At 44.4% G+C, this 23157-nt stretch overlaps 2 protein-coding genes across 8 annotated transcripts in view; both read left to right on the top strand.

Moving 5' to 3' along the window:
* fam149a (family with sequence similarity 149 member A) overlaps positions 1 to 7943 on the top strand; it is a 28686-nt gene extending 20743 nt beyond the window's left edge. For all 6 annotated transcript variants that reach the window (XR_008087372.1, XR_008087373.1, XM_035743990.2 and 3 more), the window contains one exon: positions 5980 to 7943. Coding sequence is in view for 4 of the 6 variants with exons in the window: in XM_035743990.2 (XP_035599883.1) it covers positions 5980 to 6056 (77 nt within the window). In the remaining 2 variants the exon portion in view is untranslated. The remainder of the gene's footprint in view (positions 1 to 5979) is intronic.
* A 228-nt stretch (positions 7944 to 8171) lies between these two features.
* Positions 8172 to 14922, top strand: LOC118363290 (cytochrome P450 4V2). Of its 2 annotated transcripts, XM_052488040.1 has the most exons (11): positions 8172 to 8517; positions 8611 to 8723; positions 8963 to 9048; positions 10252 to 10442; positions 10561 to 10630; positions 10782 to 10908; positions 11160 to 11336; positions 11563 to 11665; positions 11851 to 11985; positions 12926 to 13105; positions 14080 to 14922. In XM_052488040.1, the coding sequence occupies exons 1-11, from the start codon at positions 8325 to 8327 to the stop codon at positions 14241 to 14243; spliced, it is 1539 nt and encodes a 512-aa protein (XP_052344000.1). In that variant the 5' UTR covers positions 8172 to 8324; the 3' UTR covers positions 14244 to 14922. The 2 variants fall into 2 exon arrangements, with proteins under 2 accessions (XP_052344000.1, XP_052344001.1); XM_052488041.1 differs by lacking the exon at positions 8611 to 8723 and having other exon boundaries at positions 8377 to 8517.
* Positions 14923 to 23157: the final 8235 nt, after the last annotated feature.

Here is a 23157-nt window from a genome sequence, read left to right as displayed (position 1 = left end):
AGGGACCTCACAATACCATATTATAACCATACTGGGGGACCTCACGATACCATATCACCACCATACTGAGGGACCTCACAATACCATATAATCACCACACTGAGGGACCTCACGATACCATATCACCACCATACTGAGGGACCTCACGATACCATATCACCACCATACTGAGGGACCTCACGATACCATATCACCACCATACTGAGGGACCTCACGATACCATATCATCACCATACTGAGGGACCTCACGATACCATATTATCACCATACTGAGGGACCTCACAATACCATACTATCACCACCATACTGAGGGACCTCACGATACCATATTATCACCACCATACTGAGGGACCTCACGATACCATATTATCACCATACTGAGGGACCTCACAATACCATACTATCACCACCATACTGAGGGACCTCACGATACCATATTATCACCACCATACTGAGGGACCTCACGATACCATATCACCATACTGAGGGACCTCACGATACCATATCACCATACTGAGGGACCTCACGATACCATATCACCACCATACTGAGGGACCTCACGATACCATATCACCACCATACTGAGGGACCTCACGATACCATATCACCACCATACTGAGGGACCTCACAATACCATATTATAACCATACTGAGGGACGTCACGATACCATATCACCATCATACTGAGGGACCTCACAATACCATATTATCACCATACTGAGGGACGTCACGATACCATATCACCACCATACTGAGGGACCTCACAATACCATATCACCATCATACTGAGGGACCTCACGATACCATATCACCATCATACTGAGGGACCTCACAATACCATATTATCACCATCATACTGAGGGACCTCACATTACCATATTATCACCATACTGAGGGACCTCACGATACCATATCACCACCATACTGAGGGACGTCACGATACCATATCACCATACTGAGGCACCTCACGATACCATATCACCATACTGAGGCACCTCACGATACCATATCACCATACTGAGGGACCTCACGATACCATATCACCATACTGAGGCACCTCAATATACCATATCACCATACTGAGGGACCTCACGATACCATATCACCAACATACTGAGGGATGTCACGATACCATATCACCATACTGAGGCACCTCACGATACCATATCACCATACTGAGGGACCTCACGATACCATATCACCATACTGAGGCACCTCACGATACCATATCACCATACTGAGGGACCTCACGATACCATATCACCATACTGAGGCACCTCACGATACCATATCACCATACTGAGGGCCGTCACGATACCATATCACCATACTGAGGGACCATACCATATTACCACCATACAGAGGGACCTCACGATACCATATTACCACCATACTGAGGGACCTCACGATACCATATTACCACCATACTGAGGGACCTCACGATACCATATTACCACCATACTGAGGGACCTCACGATACCATATTACCACCATACTGAGGGACCTCACGATACCATGTCACCACCATACTGAGGGACCTCACGATACCATATCACCATACTGAGGGACCTCACGATACCATATCACCATACTGAGGGACCTCACGATACCATATCACCATACTGAGGGACCTCACCATACCATATTACCACCATACTGAGGGACGTCACAATACCATATCACCATACTGAGGCACCTCACGATACCATATCACCATACTGAGGCACCTCACGATACCATATCACCACCATACTGAGGGACCTCACGATACCATATCATCACCACCAACTGTGGCTCAGTACCATATCAGAGCATGGCGACCTGTATATCACCACCATAGTGGGACCTCGATCCATATCACCACCCATGAGGGACCTCAGAATGTATCACCACATGACTGTAAGTCACCATACTTGGATAAAAGCGTATCTAAATGGCATATACTATACCACCATACTGAGGGACCTCACGATACCATATCACCACCATACTGAGGCACCTCACGATACCATATCACCATACTGAGGGACCTCACGATACCATATCACCAACATACTGAGGGATGTCACGATACCATATCACCATACTGAGGCACCTCACCATACCATATCACCATACTGAGGGACCTCACGATACCATATCACCATACTGAGGCACCTCACGATACCATATCACCACCATACTGAGGCACCTCACGATACCATATCACCATACTGAGGGACCTCACGATACCATATCACCATACTGAGGCACCTCACGATACCATATCACCATACTGAGGGCCGTCACGATACCATATCACCATACTGAGGGCCGTCACGATACCATATCACCACCATACTGAGGGACCTCACGATACCATATCACCATACTGAGGGACCTCACCACCACATACTGAGGGACCTCACGATACCATATCACCATACTGAGGGACCCACGATACCATATCACCATACTGAGGGACCTCACGATACCATATATCACCACCATATCACCATACTGAGGGACCTCACCATACCATATTACCACCATACTGAGGGACGTCACGATACCATATCACCACCATACTGAGGGAACTCACGATACCATATCACCACCATACTGAGGGACCTCACGATACCATATCACCACCATACTGAGGCACATCACGATACCATATCACCATACTGAGGGACCTCACGATACCATATCACCACCATACTGAGGGACCTCACGATACCATATCACCACCATACTGAGGGACGTCACAATACCATATCACCACCATACTGAGGGACCTCACGATACCATATCACCACCATACTGAGGGACCTCACGATACCATATCACCACCACACTGAGGGACCTCACGATACCATATCACCACCATACTGAGGGACCTCACGATACCATATCACCACCATACTGAGGGACCTCACGATACCATATCACCACCATACTGAGGGACCTCACGATACCATATCACCACCATACTGAGGGACCTCACGATACCATATCACCACCATACTGAGGGACCTCACGATACCATATCACCACCATACTGAGGGACCTCACGATACCATATCACCACCATACTGAGGGACCTCACGATACCATATCACCACCATACTGAGGGACCTCACGATACCATATCACCACCATACTGAGGGACCTCACGATACCATATCACCACCATACTGAGGGACCTCACGATACCATATCACCACCATACTGAGGGACCTCACGATACCATATCACCACCACACTGAGGGACCTCACGATACCATATCACCATCATACCGAGGGACCTCACGATACCATATCACCACCATACCGAGGGACCTCACGATACCATATCACCACCATACTGAGGGACCTCACGATACCATATCACCATACTGAGGCACCTCACGATACCATATCACCACCATACTGAGGCACCTCACGATACCATATCACCATACTGAGGGACCTCACGATACCATATCACCATACTGAGGCACCTCACGATACCATATCACCATACTGAGGGCCGTCACGATACCGTATCACCATACTGAGGGCCGTCACGATACCATATCACCATACTGAGGGACCTCACGATACCATATTACCACCATACTGAGGGACCTCACGATACCATATCACCACCATACTGAGGGACCTCACGATACCATATCACCACCATACTGAGGCACATCACGATACCATATCACCATACTGAGGGACCTCACGATACCATATCACCACCATACTGAGGGACCTCACGATACCATATCACCACCATACTGAGGGACGTCACAATACCATATCACCACCATACTGAGGGACCTCACGATACCATATCACCACCATACTGAGGGACCTCACGATACCATATCACCACCACACTGAGGGACCTCACGATACCATATCACCATCATACCGAGGGACGTCACGATACCATATCACCACCATACTGAGGGACCTCACGATACCATATCACCACCATACTGAGGGACCTCACGATACCATATCACCACCATACTGAGGGACCTCACGATACCATATCACCACCATACTGAGGACCTCACGATACCATATCACCACCATACTGAGAGACCTCACGATACCATATCACCACCATACTGAGGGACCTCACGATACCATATCACCACCATACTGAGGGACCTCACGATACCATATCACCACCATACTGAGGGACCTCACGATACCATATCACCACCATACTGAGGGACCTCACGATACCATATCACCACCATACTGAGGGACCTCACGATACCATATCACCACCATACTGAGGGACCTCACGATACCATATCACCACCATACTGAGGGACCTCACGATACCATATCACCACCATACTGAGGGACCTCACGATACCATATCACCACCATACTGAGGGACCTCACGATACCATATCACCATCATACTGAGGGACCTCACGATACCATATCACCACCATACTGAGGGACCTCACGATACCATATCACCACCATACTGAGGGACCTCACGATACCATATCACCACCATACTGAGGGACCTCACGATACCATATCACCACCATACTGAGGGACCTCACGATACCATATCACCACCACACTGAGGGACCTCACGATACCATATCACCATCATACCGAGGGACCTCACGATACCATATCACCACCATACCGAGGGACCTCACGATACCATATCACCACCATACTGAGGGACCTCACGATACCATATCACCATACTGAGGGACCTCACGATACCATATCACCACCATACTGAGGGACCTCACGATACCATATCACCACCATACTGAGGGACGTCACGATACCATATCACCACCATACTGAGGGACCTCACGATACCATATCACCACCATACTGGGGGACCTCACGATACCATATCACCACCACACTGAGGGACCTCACGATACCATATCACCATCATACCGAGGGACCTCACGATACCATATCACCACCATACCGAGGGACCTCACGATACCATATCACCACCATACTGAGGGACCTCACGATACCATATCACCATACTGAGGGACCTCACGATACCATATCACCACCATACTGAGGGACCTCACGATACCATATCACCACCATACTGAGGGACGTCACGATACCATATCACCACCATACTGAGGGACGTCACGATACCATATCACCACCATACTGGGGGACCTCACGATACCATATCACCACCATACTGAGGGACCTCACAATACCATATCACCACCATACTGAGGGACCTCACGATACCATATCACCACCATACTGAGGGACCTCACGATACCATATCACCACCATACTGAGGGACCTCACGATACCATATCACCACCATACTGAGGGACCTCACGATACCATATCACCACCATACTGAGGGACCTCACGATACCATATCACCACCATACTGAGGGACCTCACGATACCATATCACCATACTGAGGGACCTCACGATACCATATCACCATACTGAGGGACCTCACGATACCATATCACCACCATACTGAGGCACCTCTATCATATTATCACCATACTTAGGTGTCGATACGATATGTATTGTGATTCGATACTGCGTTTTTTACCCTCCGATTTGATGTTCCAGACATATCGCTCACCAGAGGGCCATGAGAACATGAGTTTTGATCAGTCAGGGAAATATAAAAGTGGCGATGGAAAACAAGCTATAGGATGAAAAACACCAGAGTTTTGGCACAGGTACAGCCAACTACCGCTAGCTAACGCTACCTAGCAAAAAAAGGTTCATGTAACCATATAATAAACTATATTGCGATATGTAACTATTGATTTTTTTTCTTCATCACTAGTAAGGTTTAGTGCAATGTGCTGCTCGTAGATTGATGTGCACAGGAAAATTGCTAGTTGGTAGATAAGTAGAGGGAGATGAGAAAAGTGAATTGAATGGAAAAGGAAATTAAGCAGTAATTAAGCATGTCATTTCTACTGTAGTTTAACGGAAGTATAAAACTTATCCAGGTGTTCCTCATCAACGTAAAGTGTTTGGTCGGTTTCCTGGTCATGTGAAGAAGAGACTCCAGGTGGTGTTGTCATAGGAGCACAGTCCAGACAGGAAGACCAGAATGCATCAGGAACACCAACAATTGGAATTAATGGGTGTGACTTGATGAAGTACAGCTACGGTGAGATTTACCATAGAACTAAAACAAGAGTTTGGACTTACGTTTTGAAGCCATTGCTGTGGTGATAGTTAGCTAGCCTCCCTGACAGTGGCTATCTAGAGGTAAGACCGCAATGTGCAGATAACGGGTGGACAATAAGGACAAGGTTTTAATTTGAAAATAGCACATTTAGGTTGCAATGGCATTTAGCAGGACAAATCTGCTTGGTTATATTTTATATCTGCCGTTTTAATTAGATACATTGTAGTTTATTTATGTGGCATGAGCAATTACAGGATAGGACAAATGTGATTAAATACATTGTCCACTACTGTTTGTTTACCTAGATGTTGATTTTGCAAGCTAGCTAGCATTGTGAAGCAGTGTCTATGCATACAAGCAATCGTACGCTGATATTTCATCCAAAATCAACAATCGCCAGTGAAATATTGATTGTTTTTTTGTGAAAATCTAAGTGATATCAAATACAGTACAATATGAGGCCTCCCGAGTGTCGCAGCAGTCTTAGGCACTGCATTACAGTGATTGAGGTGTCACTACAGACCCAGGTTAAATCCCATGCTGTGTCGCTGCCGGCTGCGACTGGGAGACCCATGAGGTGGGCACAATTGGCCTAGCGTTGTCCGGGTTAGGGGTTTGGCCGGCTGGGATGTCCTTGTCCCATCACCCTCTAGCGACTCCTTGTGGCAGGCCAGGCAATTGCAAGCTGACTTCAGTCGCCAGCTAGACGGTATTTCCTCTGACACATTGGTGCGGCTGGCTTCCGGGTTAAGCAAGCAGTGTGTCAAGAAGCAGTGCGGCTTGGCAGGGTCGTGTGGTAAAAAAAAAGTGGTAAAAAAAAGTATTTAAAATAAAAAGGCAGAAACTGCTTCTCCAATAGCCTACAACTGTGATCAGGGATTTCTATGTCATGGCGACGTTGGCTAGCTAAGCTCGTGCAGAAACACATCATCAGGTTTAACGGTCGCCACGTGCCGAACTTCGCATGTGCATACCATCAAATCAAAGGGACTCCTTTAATATAAAGCTATTTTTGACTAAAATGAAAACGTGTCACTTTCACTTGGTTGGAGTAATAACATGTTCAACTACTTAAGACATTGTCTCATAAGTTGTGCCTTTAGATTTCGAGAAGTAAGGAAGAATTTCTCTTCTCTCATGGACCCCAAACCCTGGCCTGGTCTGCTTGGTCTTCTATAAACTCCAAACCCTGGCCTGGTCTGCTTCGTCTTCTATAAACCCCAAACCCTGGCCTGGTCTGCTTGGTCTAGTTCTCAAGCATTCCCGGAAGTCTTGCGATGTTGCGCATGTGGCGATATCCAACTCAGACTCATCATCTGGCTTCAAAACGTAAATCCTCACTCTTGCGGAAGTTCAATGGTAAATCTCATCCGTAGCTGTATTCTATGTAGTCATAACCGGGATTTATGGAAACAACAGCAAGAAGGGTCCAATTGGATTTCCATTTGGCTAAACTATTCTCAATACAATGTTTTTTATTATTACATTGATTGATGAAACCATAACATTTATACAGATTATTAGCTGCTTCTTAACACGAGGTCATTACTAAATCTAATTTCAATGTGGCTAAATGCATTTGGTAAATGAGCCATGTTAGGAGGAAAAACATGAACTAGGTCCTACTTGTATGTTTTCTACAGAAATGTCAGTGTCTTGAAAACCCTAGTTTTTTCAAGGAATGATCATTCATTCAAATATTGTTTTGAAATTGTAACAATATAATTTTGAAATGCAATAAATGGCTATTTCTGTTACATGCACAATTGTATTTCTGGAGTGGAATTAGCTTATCTAATCAGTGTGCAAATGATACTGTAGTTGTGGTTTAGTTACCCCATGAGTCAATGTCAGAGGAGAAGAGAAAATAACTATTAACTACTACATGCACACACACACAGATTGTGTAATTGCTATCATTACACAGCCAACCTTTGTTTTCACATTACCCATCCCCATCATTCCACCCCTCACTTAACTGCTGCAGCCAACATGACCCAGTTTCTCACACTGTAGCAGCATGAGAGTCGAGGTTCCAGTACCCGTACGGTTAACTGTGCCAAAGGAGAAGTGCATAACCAGTCTAAAGTCCATCAAAAGCTGCTCCGCATACAGATCAGAGGGATTTCACAACATAGCAGACTGCTACATTAAACCAAGATGGTGATTATGTCTGGAACATACACGCTGGGGATCATATGTCTGGTCCTTCTGATTGTTCTGTTGGCCTGCATCATGTACCATCCACTGAAGAAATACTTTCAGGACTGGAACGATTTGAGGCCAATCCCTGGAGTGGATGGAGCTTATCCAATCATTGGGAATGCACTTCTGTTCAGCACTAATGCAGGAGGTAAGATCCTCTCTTCTGAGCTGTATTTAGGTTAGGCTATCTAATATTTCCCAAGTAACAAATGCAATAGCATTACTTTTTATTTTTTGGTAGATTTCTTCAACCAGATTATTGAAGGCACTAAGGAGTTCAGACATTTACCATTGCTGAAGGTTTGGGTTGGACCCCTGCCATTGGTGGTCTTGTTTCATGCAGAGACTGTGGAGGTAATTACCACACTGCTGGGACTTTTTTACTACCTGTATTACTGCTGACGCTGACTGGATAATCATCAGATACTGTCAGAGATATAGCACATTACCTATCCATTGAGCATAACTTTAATGTTTAAACTTAATTCGGATCCCCATTAGCTGACGTCATGACGACAGCTAGTCTTCCAATCTTTTGTTAATTCTGGTCTGTTTTTCTGGATCTGTTCTCATTTCATTTGTTCTCTTCCAAGGGGATTCTGCACAGTTCCAAACACATAGACAAGGCCTATTTCTATAGGTTTATGCAGCCTTGGCTTGGGACTGGCCTGCTCACCAGGTAGGTCATTTTCCTCTTCCTTTCTTCCCCCATTATCAAAAACAGTATTGGGAATGAGGACTTTAAACTGATTCCATAAATATCGCTGTCGATTTAAGGCAGCCCTCTGATTCAGTGTTGGTTGCATCCCAAATGGCACCTTATTCCCATTATAGTTGAATTATAGTCACAAATTATTTTTGTTATATCCAATTGGTAGTTAGTCTTGTTCCATCGTTGCAACTCCCATACTGTCTCAGGAGAGGCGAGGGTCAAGAGCCATGAGAGCCAAACACGATCCTGCCAAGCCTCACTGCTTCTTGACACACTGCTCGCTTAACCCACAACCCAGCCGCACCAATGTGTCAGAGGAAACACCATCTAGCTGGCAACCGACATTCCAGCCAGCCAAATCCTCCCCTAACCCGGACGACACTGGGCCAATTGTGCACCACTTCATTGGTCTCCTGGTCATGGCCGGCTGCGACACAGCCCGGGATCGAACCCGGATCTGTAGTGTTGCCTCCAGCACTGCGATGCAGTGCCTTAGACCGCTGCACCACTCAGCAGGCCATAGTGCACTACTTTTAGCCAGGGCCAATAGGGCTGTATAAACAATTGGGCTGTATAAACAATTGGGCTGTATAAACAATTGGGCTGTATAAAGAATAGGGCTGTATAAAGAATATGGCTGTATAAACAATTCGGCTGTATAAAGAATAGGGTGTCATTTGGGAAATACTCGAGGTAATTCTCTGTCCTGCCTCTAACAGCACAGGGGTAAGTGATGTTCTCTCTGTCCTGACTCTAACAGCACAGGGGTAAGTGATGTTCTCTCTGTCCTGCCTCTAACAGCACAGGGGTAAGTGATGTTCTCTCTGTCCTGCCTCTAACAGCACAGGGGTAAGTGATGTTCTCTCTGTCCTGACTCTAACAGCACAGGGGTAAGTGATGTTCTCTCTGTCCTGCCTCTAACAGCACAGGGGTAAGTGATGTTCTCTCTGTCCTGACTCTAACAGCACAGGGGTAAGTGATGTTCTCTCTGTCCTGCCTCTAACAGCACAGGGGTAAGTGATGTTCTCTCTGTCCTGACTCTAACAGCACAGGGGTAAGTGATGTTCTCTCTGTCCTGCCTCTAACAGCACAGGGGTAAGTGATGTTCTCTCTGTCCTGCCTCTAACAGCACAGGGGTAAGTGATGTTCTCTCTGTCCTGACTCTAACAGCACAGGGGATAAGTGGCGTGGCAGAAGGAAGATGTTGACCCCGACATTCCATTTCTCCATCTTGGCTGAGTTTCTGGAGGTGATGAATGAGCAGGCTGAGGTTTTAACACAGAAACTGGAGAAGCAGGCTGGAGGAGATCCATTCAACTGTTTTAGCTACATCACACTCTGTGCTTTGGACATTATTTGTGGTGAGTGACTGATTTTGGAATGGCACTGTAAAAATCCACTCTCCAAATCTGATCAAAGTAATTTGTAAATAAATGCTAATGATGACACAATGTTTCCTATTGTTTGTTTTTGTTTTAGAAACGGCAATGGGAAAGAACATCTACGCACAAAGTAACAGCGAGTCTGAGTACGTCCGCAGTGTGTACAAGTAAGTATTAACATGTTAATAAACCATCATGACATGGTCTTATACACTGTCTACACCCTGTCTACACCCTGTCTACACCCTGTCTACACATGTCTACACCCTGTCTACATTCCTTGGTGTTTCTGTTAGATTTACTGAGCTTTCTTTACAGAATGAGTGACATCATCGGACGTCGCCAGAGAGCTCCCTGGTATTGGCCAGACTTCATCTACAGTCTGTTATGGGAGGGGAAGGACCATGACAATAGACTGAGGATCCTCCATTCATTCACTCAGAGTGTGAGTAGATCTACTGAGGTCTTTAAGGAACCTATTGTATGTCTAAGTGTTTGTGGTTTGGACTGCCAAAAATGATCATGCTAACAAAATGGACATAACAATATATAACAGGTCAGAAAGGATTCCAGTCGACTGACTATCATCTGTTATATATTGTAATAATCATCTTGTTAGCATGGCTATTGGCACAGATTTATTTTGAACAAAAATGAAATATAAATGTATGGTATTAATGTTTGTGTAATCTCCAGGTGATCAAGGAGAGAGCAGAAAGCATGGAGAATGCAGGTTCTGACAGTGAATCTGACCATGGCATCAAAAGGAGAAGACTTGCCTTCCTGGACATGCTGTTAAAAGCCACTGATGACGAGGGAAATTACTTGAGCCATAGTGATATCCAAGAGGAGGTGGACACCTTTATGTTTGAGGTAGTGTAACGAAACCCAACACCAATATGCTCACACATTTAGCATGTGACTCCACTGAGGCCCTTTGCAATCGAACAACATTTCATACTGTAGGTGGGATAGTTCCTCTTTTACTTGAAATTACTTGATGTACATTAGACAACTAACTGCACATGGGTTATGTCCCAAATGGCACACTATTCAACACAACCCTAATGCGCTCTTCTGAATGATTGTGTGTTCATAGGGCCATGACACCACAGCAGCCTCTATGAACTGGGCCCTTCACCTACTGGGATCCTACCCTGAGGTCCAGACCAAGGTCCAGGAGGAGCTCCAAGTGGTGTTTGGTAAATATACTCCTTTTCATTCATATTCCTGTTCTCTCCTCATCCCATGTGACAGTTGTTTTACATATAGCCACGTATCTCTCTGTCTCACTACTGCTTTACATTCATATTCCTGTTCTCTCCTTTTCGCATGTGACCATTGTATTATGAAATCCCATCCATATGTCCCTCTTTTACCCACCCAGGTTCCTCCAACCGTTCCGTCACCGTCGATGACCTGAAGAAGTTACGTTACCTTGAATGCGTCATCAAGGAGACCCTTCGCCTCTTCCCTGCCGTGCCCATGTTCGCACGCACCGTAAGCGACAACTGTCACATCAGTAGGTGGCAGCAGATTGTGCCAAAGTGCACCTTTACCTGTAAAATGGCAGCAGACTAAGATCCTCACTGTTTGAATCCACGGGTGTCATCTCCATCTCATTGAAACGGCACGTCACTTGTATTTGTCAGCTCTAGCAGCCTGGTCCTTCTGTGGCTCAGTTGGTAGAGCATGGCGCTTGTAACGCCAGGGTAGTGGGTTCGATTCCCGGGACCACCCATACGTAGAATGTATGCACACATGACTGTAAGTCGCTTTGGATAAAAGCGTCAGCTAAATGGCATATATTATTATTATTATATTGTTCTCCATTCTCTCCGCTTGCGGCAGGGTAGCCTAGTGGTTAGAGCATGAAAGGTTGCAAGTTCGAATCCCTGAGCTGACAAGGTACAAATCTGTTGTTCTGCCCCTGAACAGGCAGTTAACCCACTGTTCTTAGGCCATCATTGAAAATAAGAATTTGTTCTTAACTGACTTGCCTAGTAAATTAAAGGTAAAATTAAAATTAAATTGCAGTAAAAGCATTTTCTAAAGCATTAAAACCAAGGCGCAAGCAGATGGATGGATTTCACTGTGAGACTAATTAGAAAATGATATGCACTTCCTGTTATCTCTGAATATGAGCATAACTGTAGTTTTAGAGGAAATACAGATTTGTCGACTCAGTGGCGAAATCACAGTGTTAGTAATCCGGTCTTCCTTCTCAGGGTGGGCAAGCATCTGTTAGTCTGAGTATGGGTACATGTCACTCTTTGCCAAAGGACTGAGCTTTGATTCCACTGTGTGACCAAGCAACATCCTTGCTTAATACAAGTCAGTGTTTTACTGCAGGTAGAAAATATTGACATAATGTTCAATGCAACTGTCAGTACAATGAGCCCACAGTTAGAAATGAATTACATTTAATTCCATGACTGATACTTAATATCCTCCCATTGCAGATGGCTTTAAAATTCCTAAAGGAGTGAATGCCCTGATCATTCCCTTCGCCCTGCACCGCGATCCACGATACTTCCCGGATCCCGAGGAGTTCCGGCCAGAGCGTTTCCTGACAGAGAACAGCACAGGACGACATCCCTACGCATACATCCCCTTCTCCGCTGGACCCAGGAACTGCATCGGTTTGCTCAGGACATATTACCATTCATATCCCTCTCTCCTCTTAATATGGGTCTAATATACAAACCATTATATATCAAAATGATTGCAATGGTACAGACAAAGGGCAAGGACCCAGCTAAATGATTTTGACCCACAGTCTGGCTTCAGGAAGTGAAAAAGAAACTGAAAGGAGAAGCTCAATTTAGAAGCAGAGCGCTGCACCTTCCCTGATGGGTCACATTGCAATAAAGCCAACACTTATTATGAAACAGCTTCCTCACTTACCTCATTTACGCTCCCATTCCCTTTAAGAGCCCACTCTTCCTCAAGAATCAATCATCCATTTAGCGAGGAGGAGCAAAGGAGCACTGACTCTCCATCTCCTGAGAGTAGAGCCGCTGCCGCCAATCAGCCCTGTCTCCCACACACTGAATGAGACAGATTGTCTCTCTCCTTAAGATGATAGAGTGGGGGGGTAGAGAGGACCGAGAGAGTGACAAAGAGAGAGACTCACAAAAGCTGAATGAAAGGAAACAGTTGTCTGATTTTACGGTCAGACTGTTGTCTACTCTGTCTGAATCTGTATTGCCTACTACTTACTAGAACTACAGACTGTGTACTAATACTTCATACTATTTTGAACATACTGTTCAGTAAAAAAGTATGCAGTAAGCAACAAATATAATCCTACCACTCACCCATACTGAGAAGGCTTCATCTGAATGCGCAAGTGAGCTTGATTCCCGCCATTCATTCATTTTTGTAGAGCGTGTCCCCTATTTTGATTATCAGCTGTTTGAAACACCTGTGAGAGTGCAGCAAATTCTACTTGATAAAAATACAAAATTAGTATGACATTTAAAGCATACGCAAATTTCGAAATGTCTCATACCCAAAAAGCCTACTATTTAGAACACAAGTATGGGTATTCGGAAAAGGCCTATGTCAGTGTATGGTGTCCTCACATGCATGTCCGTATGTCCTTTGTCTCCAGGCCAGCGGTTTGCCATGATGGAGGAGAAGGTGGTGCTGTCTTCGGTGTTGCGTCACTTCTCCGTGCGGGCCTGCCAGAGCCGAGAGGAGCTGAGACCTCTGGGTGACCTCATACTCCGACCAGAGAAGGGTATTTGGATTACGCTAGAGAAGAGACAATGCTAGAGAAGAGATGCTAGTCTCCCCCGGCAAACAGCTCTACTATAATACTATGGTACTTTGTCATGCTAGAGAGGAGATGCTAGTCTCCCCCGGCAAACAGCTCTACTATAATACTATGGTACTTTGTCATGCTAGAGAAGAGATGCTAGTCTCCCCCGGCAAACAGCTCTACTATAATACTATGGTACTTTGTTATGCTAGAGAAGAGATGCTAGTCTCCCCCGGCAAACAGCTCTACTATAATACTATGGTACTTTGTTATGCTAGAGAAGAGATGCTAGTCTCCCCCGGCAAACAGCTCTACTATAATACTATGGTACTTTGTCATGTCGTAATAAATTGTTTTGTTGTAGCCTCTTTCTCAATCTTGTGTCTATATTATAGCAAGTGTTTTTTTTAATAAATACAAATTATGTATGAAGGTTAAATTATTTTCTTTAGTTGAATAAAGTAAAACAAAGGGATTCTGGTTGGATAAATATATTTGCTAAATCAGTGTTTCTGACCTATTGATTCAGCTCCAGTGGCGACCCTTAATTCAGGGCAGGTGTGGCAGAGCCCCGTTCAGCAAAAATTAAAAAGTGTCTGTTATTTTGGCTTTAATATGTATCACATCAGTTTGCAAACAATGTAAAATAAAATAAAAACATAATTGAGTTAATAAAGCTGCTTACAAACATGGTCTCTTTTGCTTTCTTGAGTAAGGCAGCTCCAAAATGCAGGTGTTTCAGCCTAGCTCAGTGCTTTCTGTGGTGGTGGTGCAGCTAGTGGAAAATACGGAGCGTTGGGGTTGGTAATGTTCTCTAGTTGCGCCATGGTTGGCTCAGTGTTCTGTTACTCATGGGAACACTACGTCACAGTAAAATCTATGGGCAGAGCTCGAAAAATCAGGCCCCTTGGGTGCTGCCATATAGTTACATTACAAGTGCCCATCCAAGAAGGCTCAAGGTGATTGGCCACAGACAAAATTGTCAAATCACGTTATATCTACCGCAGCTTTGATTGGACTGTCAACATCATACATTCAATCTCTAGCAGTCATCATCATGAATCAAGATGACAATCTACTGGCAAATCTTTTTTTAATCCTTGTCATATGTAGAGAAATTATAGATCAAAGGTATCGGTGCTCATAGGCCATTCGACAAACATTACACAAGTTGGAAATCGCAAATTCAACAATGAGTGTTGTGGAAGGAATCCGTGGCTAACTGCAAGCGTTGCAAATTAATCACTAGCCTGCTATTCAGTGGAGCGGGGGGGTACGTTTTCAATGGTCATCCAACTCAGAATTCCAAGTCGGGAAATCGGGCTTCTTTCTAGCGCTCCGACCTAAAGATCACTGACGTCAGTGTTCCCAGTTGTCTTGAAAGCACCATAAATCCAGAAAATTTTAGACTTTGACAAAGTTTGACAATTTGCCCACAAAGGACCGCCGCACCACCTTCCTGTTCAAAGCACAGCACAAGGTGAGCCCAACAATGTCTTGTATGCTGCTGCATAAATTATGTAAAATGCCAGGGAGCTATGTATACTGTAGCTAAGAAAGTAATACTAAGTGTATGTTGTGTAGTGCACCACCAACAGCTAACAGCTTACATGTAGCCTGTTTTAGAGAAATGTCAGAATATTGTAAGAGCTTTCATTGTCTGCTTATATGCCCCCTTTATTTATCCTACGGTTCTGACTTGATGTACATGAAGAATACTGTAAGAACGGACCATGTTCTGAATTCTGTCACTGTATATTTCAGAAGTGCTGAACAAATAGTTATATTGACTATGTCCGTTCAAGCTCGCTCATTAATGTATTAATGGAAATGATGAATTGCTTCTTATTTGCTCATCGTCCCCGTATGCCATAGTTTGTACATCTCAATTCACAGTAGAAACCATATTTGTTTCAGCAAGTCATCCATATCATATCATATAAGTATTCACTCCATGGTGCTGAAAAGAGAGCTCTGCTGTTGGTACAGCTTTATGTAGGCCCAAACAGTTTGTGGGAACCTTTTTTCACTGTTATGGTTCAATTAATGTGTTGTGTTGTGTAATGGCTTAGCTGGCATGCTTCACATTTTTTGTTGTTGAGTTTGCCCGAACCAATATTTACATGCTGTTCAGCGCTGAGATGCTGGCTATTACCTGTAATTAATTCCATCATGATGGGCTTCAGATTGGCAGATCTGCCCTCCCTGGCTCTCTGATGCCCCATTTCCAACATAATTTGCAGGATGTCCAAGTAATAAAGAGACTGGCAGGAATCTTCCATCATTAGTTGGATTCCAGGTTGTGAATGCCTCAGGTGAGAGCTGGTCTCCTGGGAAACTGATCTGACTGAGCTGACTAATGCAAAACTCAGTATGCCCACTTCACAGTGGCCATGCACCACCAAACTTTACCACACTCTAGACACCAGAGTGAACGTTTGAAGATTGATTAGTTCATTGGAACCCATCCAAACGGATCAAAATGGCACCCTCCTGAGAAGGCTTGTTTGAATAACCACCGTGAGCCAGTATTGCACCTCATCAGCAGTGATGTAGTGGTTAAAAATAATTGTTGGGTAAACTAATCGCCGGTCACAGTGAAAAAAGCTCCCTATACTCACAATTCATTTTTCCACAAAATGTGGTTAAACTGCATTACAACACTGCTCATCAGCTGTTCACTCTCCTCAAGGCAACAGATAGGGTGCAAGTCAGGGTCCATATCCACAAAGCATCTTAAACTAGAAGTGCTGATCTAGGATCAGGTCCCCCCCAGTCCATGTAATCTTACTCATTGTGATTTAAAAGGTAAAAGTGATCCTAGAACAGCACTCCCACTCAGACACACTAGCCCAGTTTATACCTGATTCAAACGTGTCCTTTGTCCTGATCTTGTCCACATTCTGATTCTGCCCGTCATTCTTAGACAAGTGCAGCCAATTAAAAGACACATTGTGATCAGATCTCCCTGCCAACCTCCGGAGGAAGTCAGGGACTCATATCTTACAAGTCTAGACAGATCTGGACAATGAAACCATTTAAATCATCATTATTTCACTCTAAAATCATTGACCGGTGGCACCATTGACTTGATTTATCTTTAATAATATATATATATATTTGACAGAATATCTACAAAAATAATGTGCATACAGGGAGGGACCAGGAAATCCTTTCACAATGTGGACGCAGTGGATGGATAAGAGAGACATTTTAATACCATGTGTAAATGCACTGTCTTATTATATGTGGGCACAATCAGTGTGGATGAGATCAGGACAAAAGACGAATGTTAGAACCAGGTATAAACAGGACTTTTGTAATCCAGGTCAAGGGCTCCGGTCTTACTCATACCCAACTGGGTATATTTGTCAATTTAACATCTATTCCACGTTGGTTCAACGTCATTTCATTGAAAGGACATGGAAACATTGTTTCAACGAGTGTGTGCCCAGTGGGAAATGGACACTCCAAATCAGCAAAAGTTGAATGTGAAGAGCGGAGTCCCACAGTCAATCAATGTAATGCATTAGATTTAGTGGCTGGCTAACATAATGCCTCTTCGAGGAAGTATAAAGCTGACAACATTCCAGATCCCTTGAATGGATTTTTCGAACCCTGTTGAAACAAAAGACAAGATCCATGGCCATGACGATGTTTACAGGGGCCTATTCATTATGCCCATTCTGTTGGAAAACTGTTCCTAAATAGAAGCAAACGGAACGAGTAGGGACCTGCCTGAATTTGTCCAATGGAGACTCTTGTTTTGCAGTTTGCTACCATTTGGTTGTAAAATGGTCAATAGTTTCCATAACGAATACACCCCAGGTAGTGAAGTGATGCTCATGCAGTAAAAGGCTCTATGTTGTTGTATGGTGAAAAGCTGTTGTTTCATGACACCTCCTCTACAACATCCACTCCCCTAAAATAATGTGAGGCCCAACCGAACAACTACACAATAAAATGAATAACACAATGAATAGGGTCAGGTAGGGCCTCCTGAGTTGCACAACAGTCTAAGGCACTGCATAGCAGTGTGAGAGGTGTTACTACAGACCCGGGTTCATTCCCGGGCTGTGGCAAAGGAAAGTGCACAATTGGCCCAGTGTCGTCCAGGTTAGGGCAGGGTTTGGCTGGTGGGGCTCATTGTGCCCTAGCAACTCCTTGTGGCCTGCAGGCTGACCCCGGTCGCCAGTTGAACAGTGTTTCGTCCAACACATTGGTGCTGGCGGGTGATAAGGAGCGTGGTTAGGTGGGTCATGTTTCGGAGAATGCATGGCTCCACTCCCGTGACCGTTACAGCAATGAATAGGGTCAGGTGTTAGCAGTGTTGTGGTGTTCTAGGCATTAACACAACCTCAACACCGTCCCTTTGGTAAAATGAGATTTGTTCCAGACAGACTGCTGAAAGCACAGAGAAATGAGATTGATTTAGAGTGGAACACACAGCCTGATTCTTTTGAAATGTGTTTGAAGTACAGCTCAGATCACTGAGCCGCATGCAAACAGTTCACAACCTGTGATACTGAGTGGGTAGGGTAGATGTGCCTCCCAAATTTCACCCTATTCCCTATATAGTGCACTACTTGTAACCAGGGCCAATACATGGTGCCAATTGGGAGCAACCTCTGTGACCAAGACCCAGTGCTAGCTGCTGTCTCGTTAGGAGGTAGCCCGTCATTACCCCATTAGGAGATTACAGCAGATAACACCAGGACTTCAGTCTTCTTCATCAAACGCCTCTACATACGGCTGACACTGCACAACGAGGGGAGATCAATGCCATCCAAAACATAGAGGGAGGATGTTAAATCTCCCAAAATAACTAGCTGGAATACCTCTCTCTGTTGATTGTTCTCTTCAAGGGAGAATCCATCTTCAAACTTTTAGTTCACAGGATTTTTTGAAATAGCAGCAGCGGAGTTGTGAAAAGAATGTGTAACAGCGTTCACAGCATTATACAGGTACCTGCCAAAATAAAGTGCTTATGGTGTCCCAACGCGCTATTACGACCCGTTATGTTGGTATTTCCATTATTTTGGCAGTTACCTGTACATATCAAGTGAGGAGTGACTCAGGTTTGTGTTTTGATGAATGAACAGCTACAGATGTAGGATCTTAATTTAATCACTATTTTGTTGCTGAGAATCTTCCTGTCAGTATTGATAGTTTGAGGAGAGCGATTTCTCCAACTTTGTACAAGACAACAAAACCTGACCTTGCTGAATGAAAATTCCTTTCAGTGAATGTATGAGTAGGAAGAATGTTCAATCAGCTTTCATACCCACTTCTAGTAGTTGTCTAATGTTATTCCCTCCACAAAGCAATCAAGCAGGCTAAATGTCAGTATAGGGGCAAAGTTGAGTCCCAGTTAAACTGCTCAGACACGAGGCGTATGTGGCCGGGTCTACAGACAATCACAGAATATAAAAGGAAAAGCAGTCACATTGCGGACACCAACGTCTTGCTTCTGGACAGTCTGAACACATTCTTCACTCGCTTTGAGGATAATACAGTGCCACCAACATGGCCCGCTATCAAGGACTGTGGGCTCTCCTTCTCCATGGCCGATGTGGGTAAGACGTTTAAGTGTGTTAACCCACGCAAAGCTGCCGGCCAAGAGGGTATCCCTAGCCATGTCCTCAGAGCATGCGCAGACCAGCTGGCTGGTGTGTTCACAGATATATTCAATCTCTCCCTATCCCAGTCTGTTGTCCGCACATGCTTCAAGATGGCCACCATTGTCCATGAACCTAAGTAAGTAAAGGTAATTGAACTAAATGACTATCGCCACGTAGCACTCGCCTCTGTCATCATGAAGTGCTTTGAGAGTCTAATCAAGGATCATATCACTTCCACCTTACCTGTCACCCTAGACCCACTTCAATTTGCTTACCGCCCCAATGGATCCACAGACTATGCAATCGCCACCACACTGCACACTGCACACTGCCCCCTGTCCCATCTGGACAAGAGGCACACCTATGTAAGAATGCTATTCATTGACTATAGTTCAGCATTCAACACCATAGTACTCTCCAAGCTCGTTATCATGCTCGAGGCCCTGGGTCTGAACCCCACCCTGTGCAACTGGTCCTGGACTTCCTGACGGGCCGCCCCCAGGTGGTGAAGATAGGAAACAACACCTCCTCTTTGCTGATCCTCAACACTGGGGCCCCACAAGGATGCATGCTCAGTCCCCTCCTCTACTCCCTGTTCACCCATGACTGCGTGGCCAAGCACGCCTCCAACTCAATCATCAAATATGCAGACGACACAACAGTAGTAGGCTTGATTACCAACAACGATGAGACAGCCTACAGGGAGGAGGTGAGGGCTCTAGGAGTGTGGTGCCAGGAAAATAACCTCTCATTCAACGCCAACAAAACGAAGGAGATGATGGTAGACTTCAGGAAATAGCAGAGGGATTACCCCCATATCCACACTGATGGGACCGCAGTGGAGGAGGTGGAAAGCTTCAAGTAACTCTGTGTACAGTACACATCACTGACAAACTGAAATGGTTCACTCACACAGACAGTGTGGTGAAGAGGCGCAACAGCTTCAACCTCAGGAGGCTAAAGAAATTTGGCTTAACACCTAAAACCCTCACAAACTTTAACAGATGCACAATTGAGAGCATCCCGTCGGGCTGTATCCCCGCCTGGTACAGCAACTGCACCGCCCACAACCGCAAAGCTCTCCAGAGGGTGGTGCAGTCTGCCCAACGCATTACTAGGGTCAAACTTCCCGCCCTCCTGGACACCTACAACACCCGATGCCATAAGAAGGCCAAAAAGATCATTAAGGACATCTACCACCTGAGCCACTGCCTGTTCGCCCCATTATCTTCCAGAAGGCGAAGTCAGTACAGGTGTATCAAAGCTGGGTCCGAGAGACTGAAAATAGCTTATATCTCAAGGCCATCAACAGCCATCACTAGCACATCAGAGGTGGCTGCCTATAGACATAGATTAGGATTCACTGGCCACTTTTAGTAATGGATCACTAGCCACTTTAATAATGTCTCAGTATTTAGCATTACTACTATATATAAACTGCACTCCACACTATTCAATGGTATCTTAGTCACTTTTAAATTGTGTTTACATATTGCATCACCTATTTCATATGTATATACTTACTGTATTGTATTCTATACTATACCACTGACTGTTAAACAGCCATCTCCAATATATCAGAGGCTGCTGCCTATAGACATAGATTAGGAATCACTGGCCACTTTAAGGAAATTTAACACTAGCCACTTTAATAATGTCTCCGTATCTTGCATTACTCATCTCATTCGTGTAAAATGAACTATTCTACGGTATCTTAGTCACTTTAATTGTTTGTAAATATTGCATCACTCATCTCATATGTATATACTGTACTTTATACTATGTCACTGTATCTTAGTCCAATGCTGCTCTGACATACAGTGGGGCAAAAAAAGTATTTAGTCAGCCACCAATTGTGCAAGTTCTCCCACTTAAAAAGATGATAGAGGCTTGTAATGTTCATCATAGGTACACTTCCACATCCAGAAAATCACATTGTAGGATTGCCTGTGTGGTGTGTTTGGGATCATTGTCATGCTGAAAGACCCAGCCACTTTTCATCTTCAATGCCCTTGCTGATGGAAGGAGGTTTTCACTCAAAATCTCACGATACATGGCCCCATTCATTCTTTCCTTTACACGGATCAGTCGTCCTGGTCCCTTTGCAGAAAAAGCCCCAAAGCATGATGTTTCCACCCCCATGCTTCACAGTAGGTATGGTGTTCTTTGGATGCAACTCAGCATTCTTTGTCCTCCAAACACGACGAGTTGAGTTTTTACCAAAAAGTTCTATTTTGGTTTCATCTGACCATTTGACATTCTCCCAATCTTCTTCTGGATCATCCAAATGCTCTCTAGCAAACTTCAGATGGGCCTGGACATGTACTGGCTTAAGCAGGGGGGACACAGGTAACGAGTGGAGGACAGAGGAGGAGCCTCTTAAAGAAGAAGTTACAAGTCTGTGAGAGCCAGAAATCTTGCTTGTTTGTAGGTGACCAAATACTATTTTCCACCATAATTTGCAAATAAATTCATAAAAAATCCTACAATGTGATTTTCTGGATTTTTTTCTCTCATTTTGTCTGTCATAGTTGAAGTGTACCTATGATGAAAATTACAAGCCTCTCTCATCTTTTTAAGAGGGAGAACTTGCACAATTGGTGGCTGACTAAATACTTTTTTGCCCCACTGTACACTACCATTCAAAAGTTTGGGGTCACTTAGAAATGTCCTTGTTTTTGAAAGAAAAGCAAAAATGTTTGTCTATTAAAATAACATAAAACTGATCAGAAATACAGTGTAGACATTGTTAATGTTGTAAATGACTATTGTAACTGGAAACGGCATATTTTTAATGGAATATCTACACAGGCGTACAGAGGCCACCATCAGCAACCGTCACTCCTGTGTTATAATGACACGTTGTGTTAGCTAATCCAAGTTTATCATCTAAAAAACTGATCATTAGAATACCCCTTAGCAATTATGTTAGCACAGCTGAAAACGGTTGTTCTGATTAAAGAAGCAATACAACTGTCCTTCCTTAGACTAGTTGAGTATCTGGAGCATCAGCGTTTGTGGGTTCGATTACAAGCTCAAAATGGCCAGAAACAAAGCACTTTCTTCTGAAACTCGTTAGTCTATTCTTGTTCTGAAAAATGAAGGCTATTTCATGCGAGAAATTGCCAGGAAACTGAAGATCTGGTTCAACGCTGTGTACTACTCCCTTCACAGAACAGCGCAAACTGGCTCTAACCAGAATAGAAAGAGGAGTGGGAGGCCCGGGTGTACAACTGAGCAAGAGGACAAGTAGATTAGAGCGTCTAGTTTGAGAAACAGATGCATCACAAGTCCTGAACTGGCATAT

Source organism: Oncorhynchus keta, chromosome 30 (assembly GCF_023373465.1).
Source record: "Oncorhynchus keta strain PuntledgeMale-10-30-2019 chromosome 30, Oket_V2, whole genome shotgun sequence".
Taxonomy (NCBI): Eukaryota; Metazoa; Chordata; class Actinopteri; order Salmoniformes; family Salmonidae; genus Oncorhynchus; species Oncorhynchus keta.
This window is presented reverse-complemented; position numbering and strand designations above follow the sequence as displayed.

Coding starts and splice junctions, on each gene's coding strand:
- LOC118363290 (XM_052488040.1), top strand. CDS start 8,325: ATGGTGATTATGTCTGGAACATACACGCTGGGGATCATATGTCTGGTC. Junction 10,443..10,560: donor TGCTTTGGACATTATTTGTG/GTGAGTGACTGA, acceptor TTTTTGTTTTAG/AAACGGCAATGGGAAAGAAC. Junction 13,106..14,079: donor TGGACCCAGGAACTGCATCG/GTTTGCTCAGGA, acceptor CTTTGTCTCCAG/GCCAGCGGTTTGCCATGATG.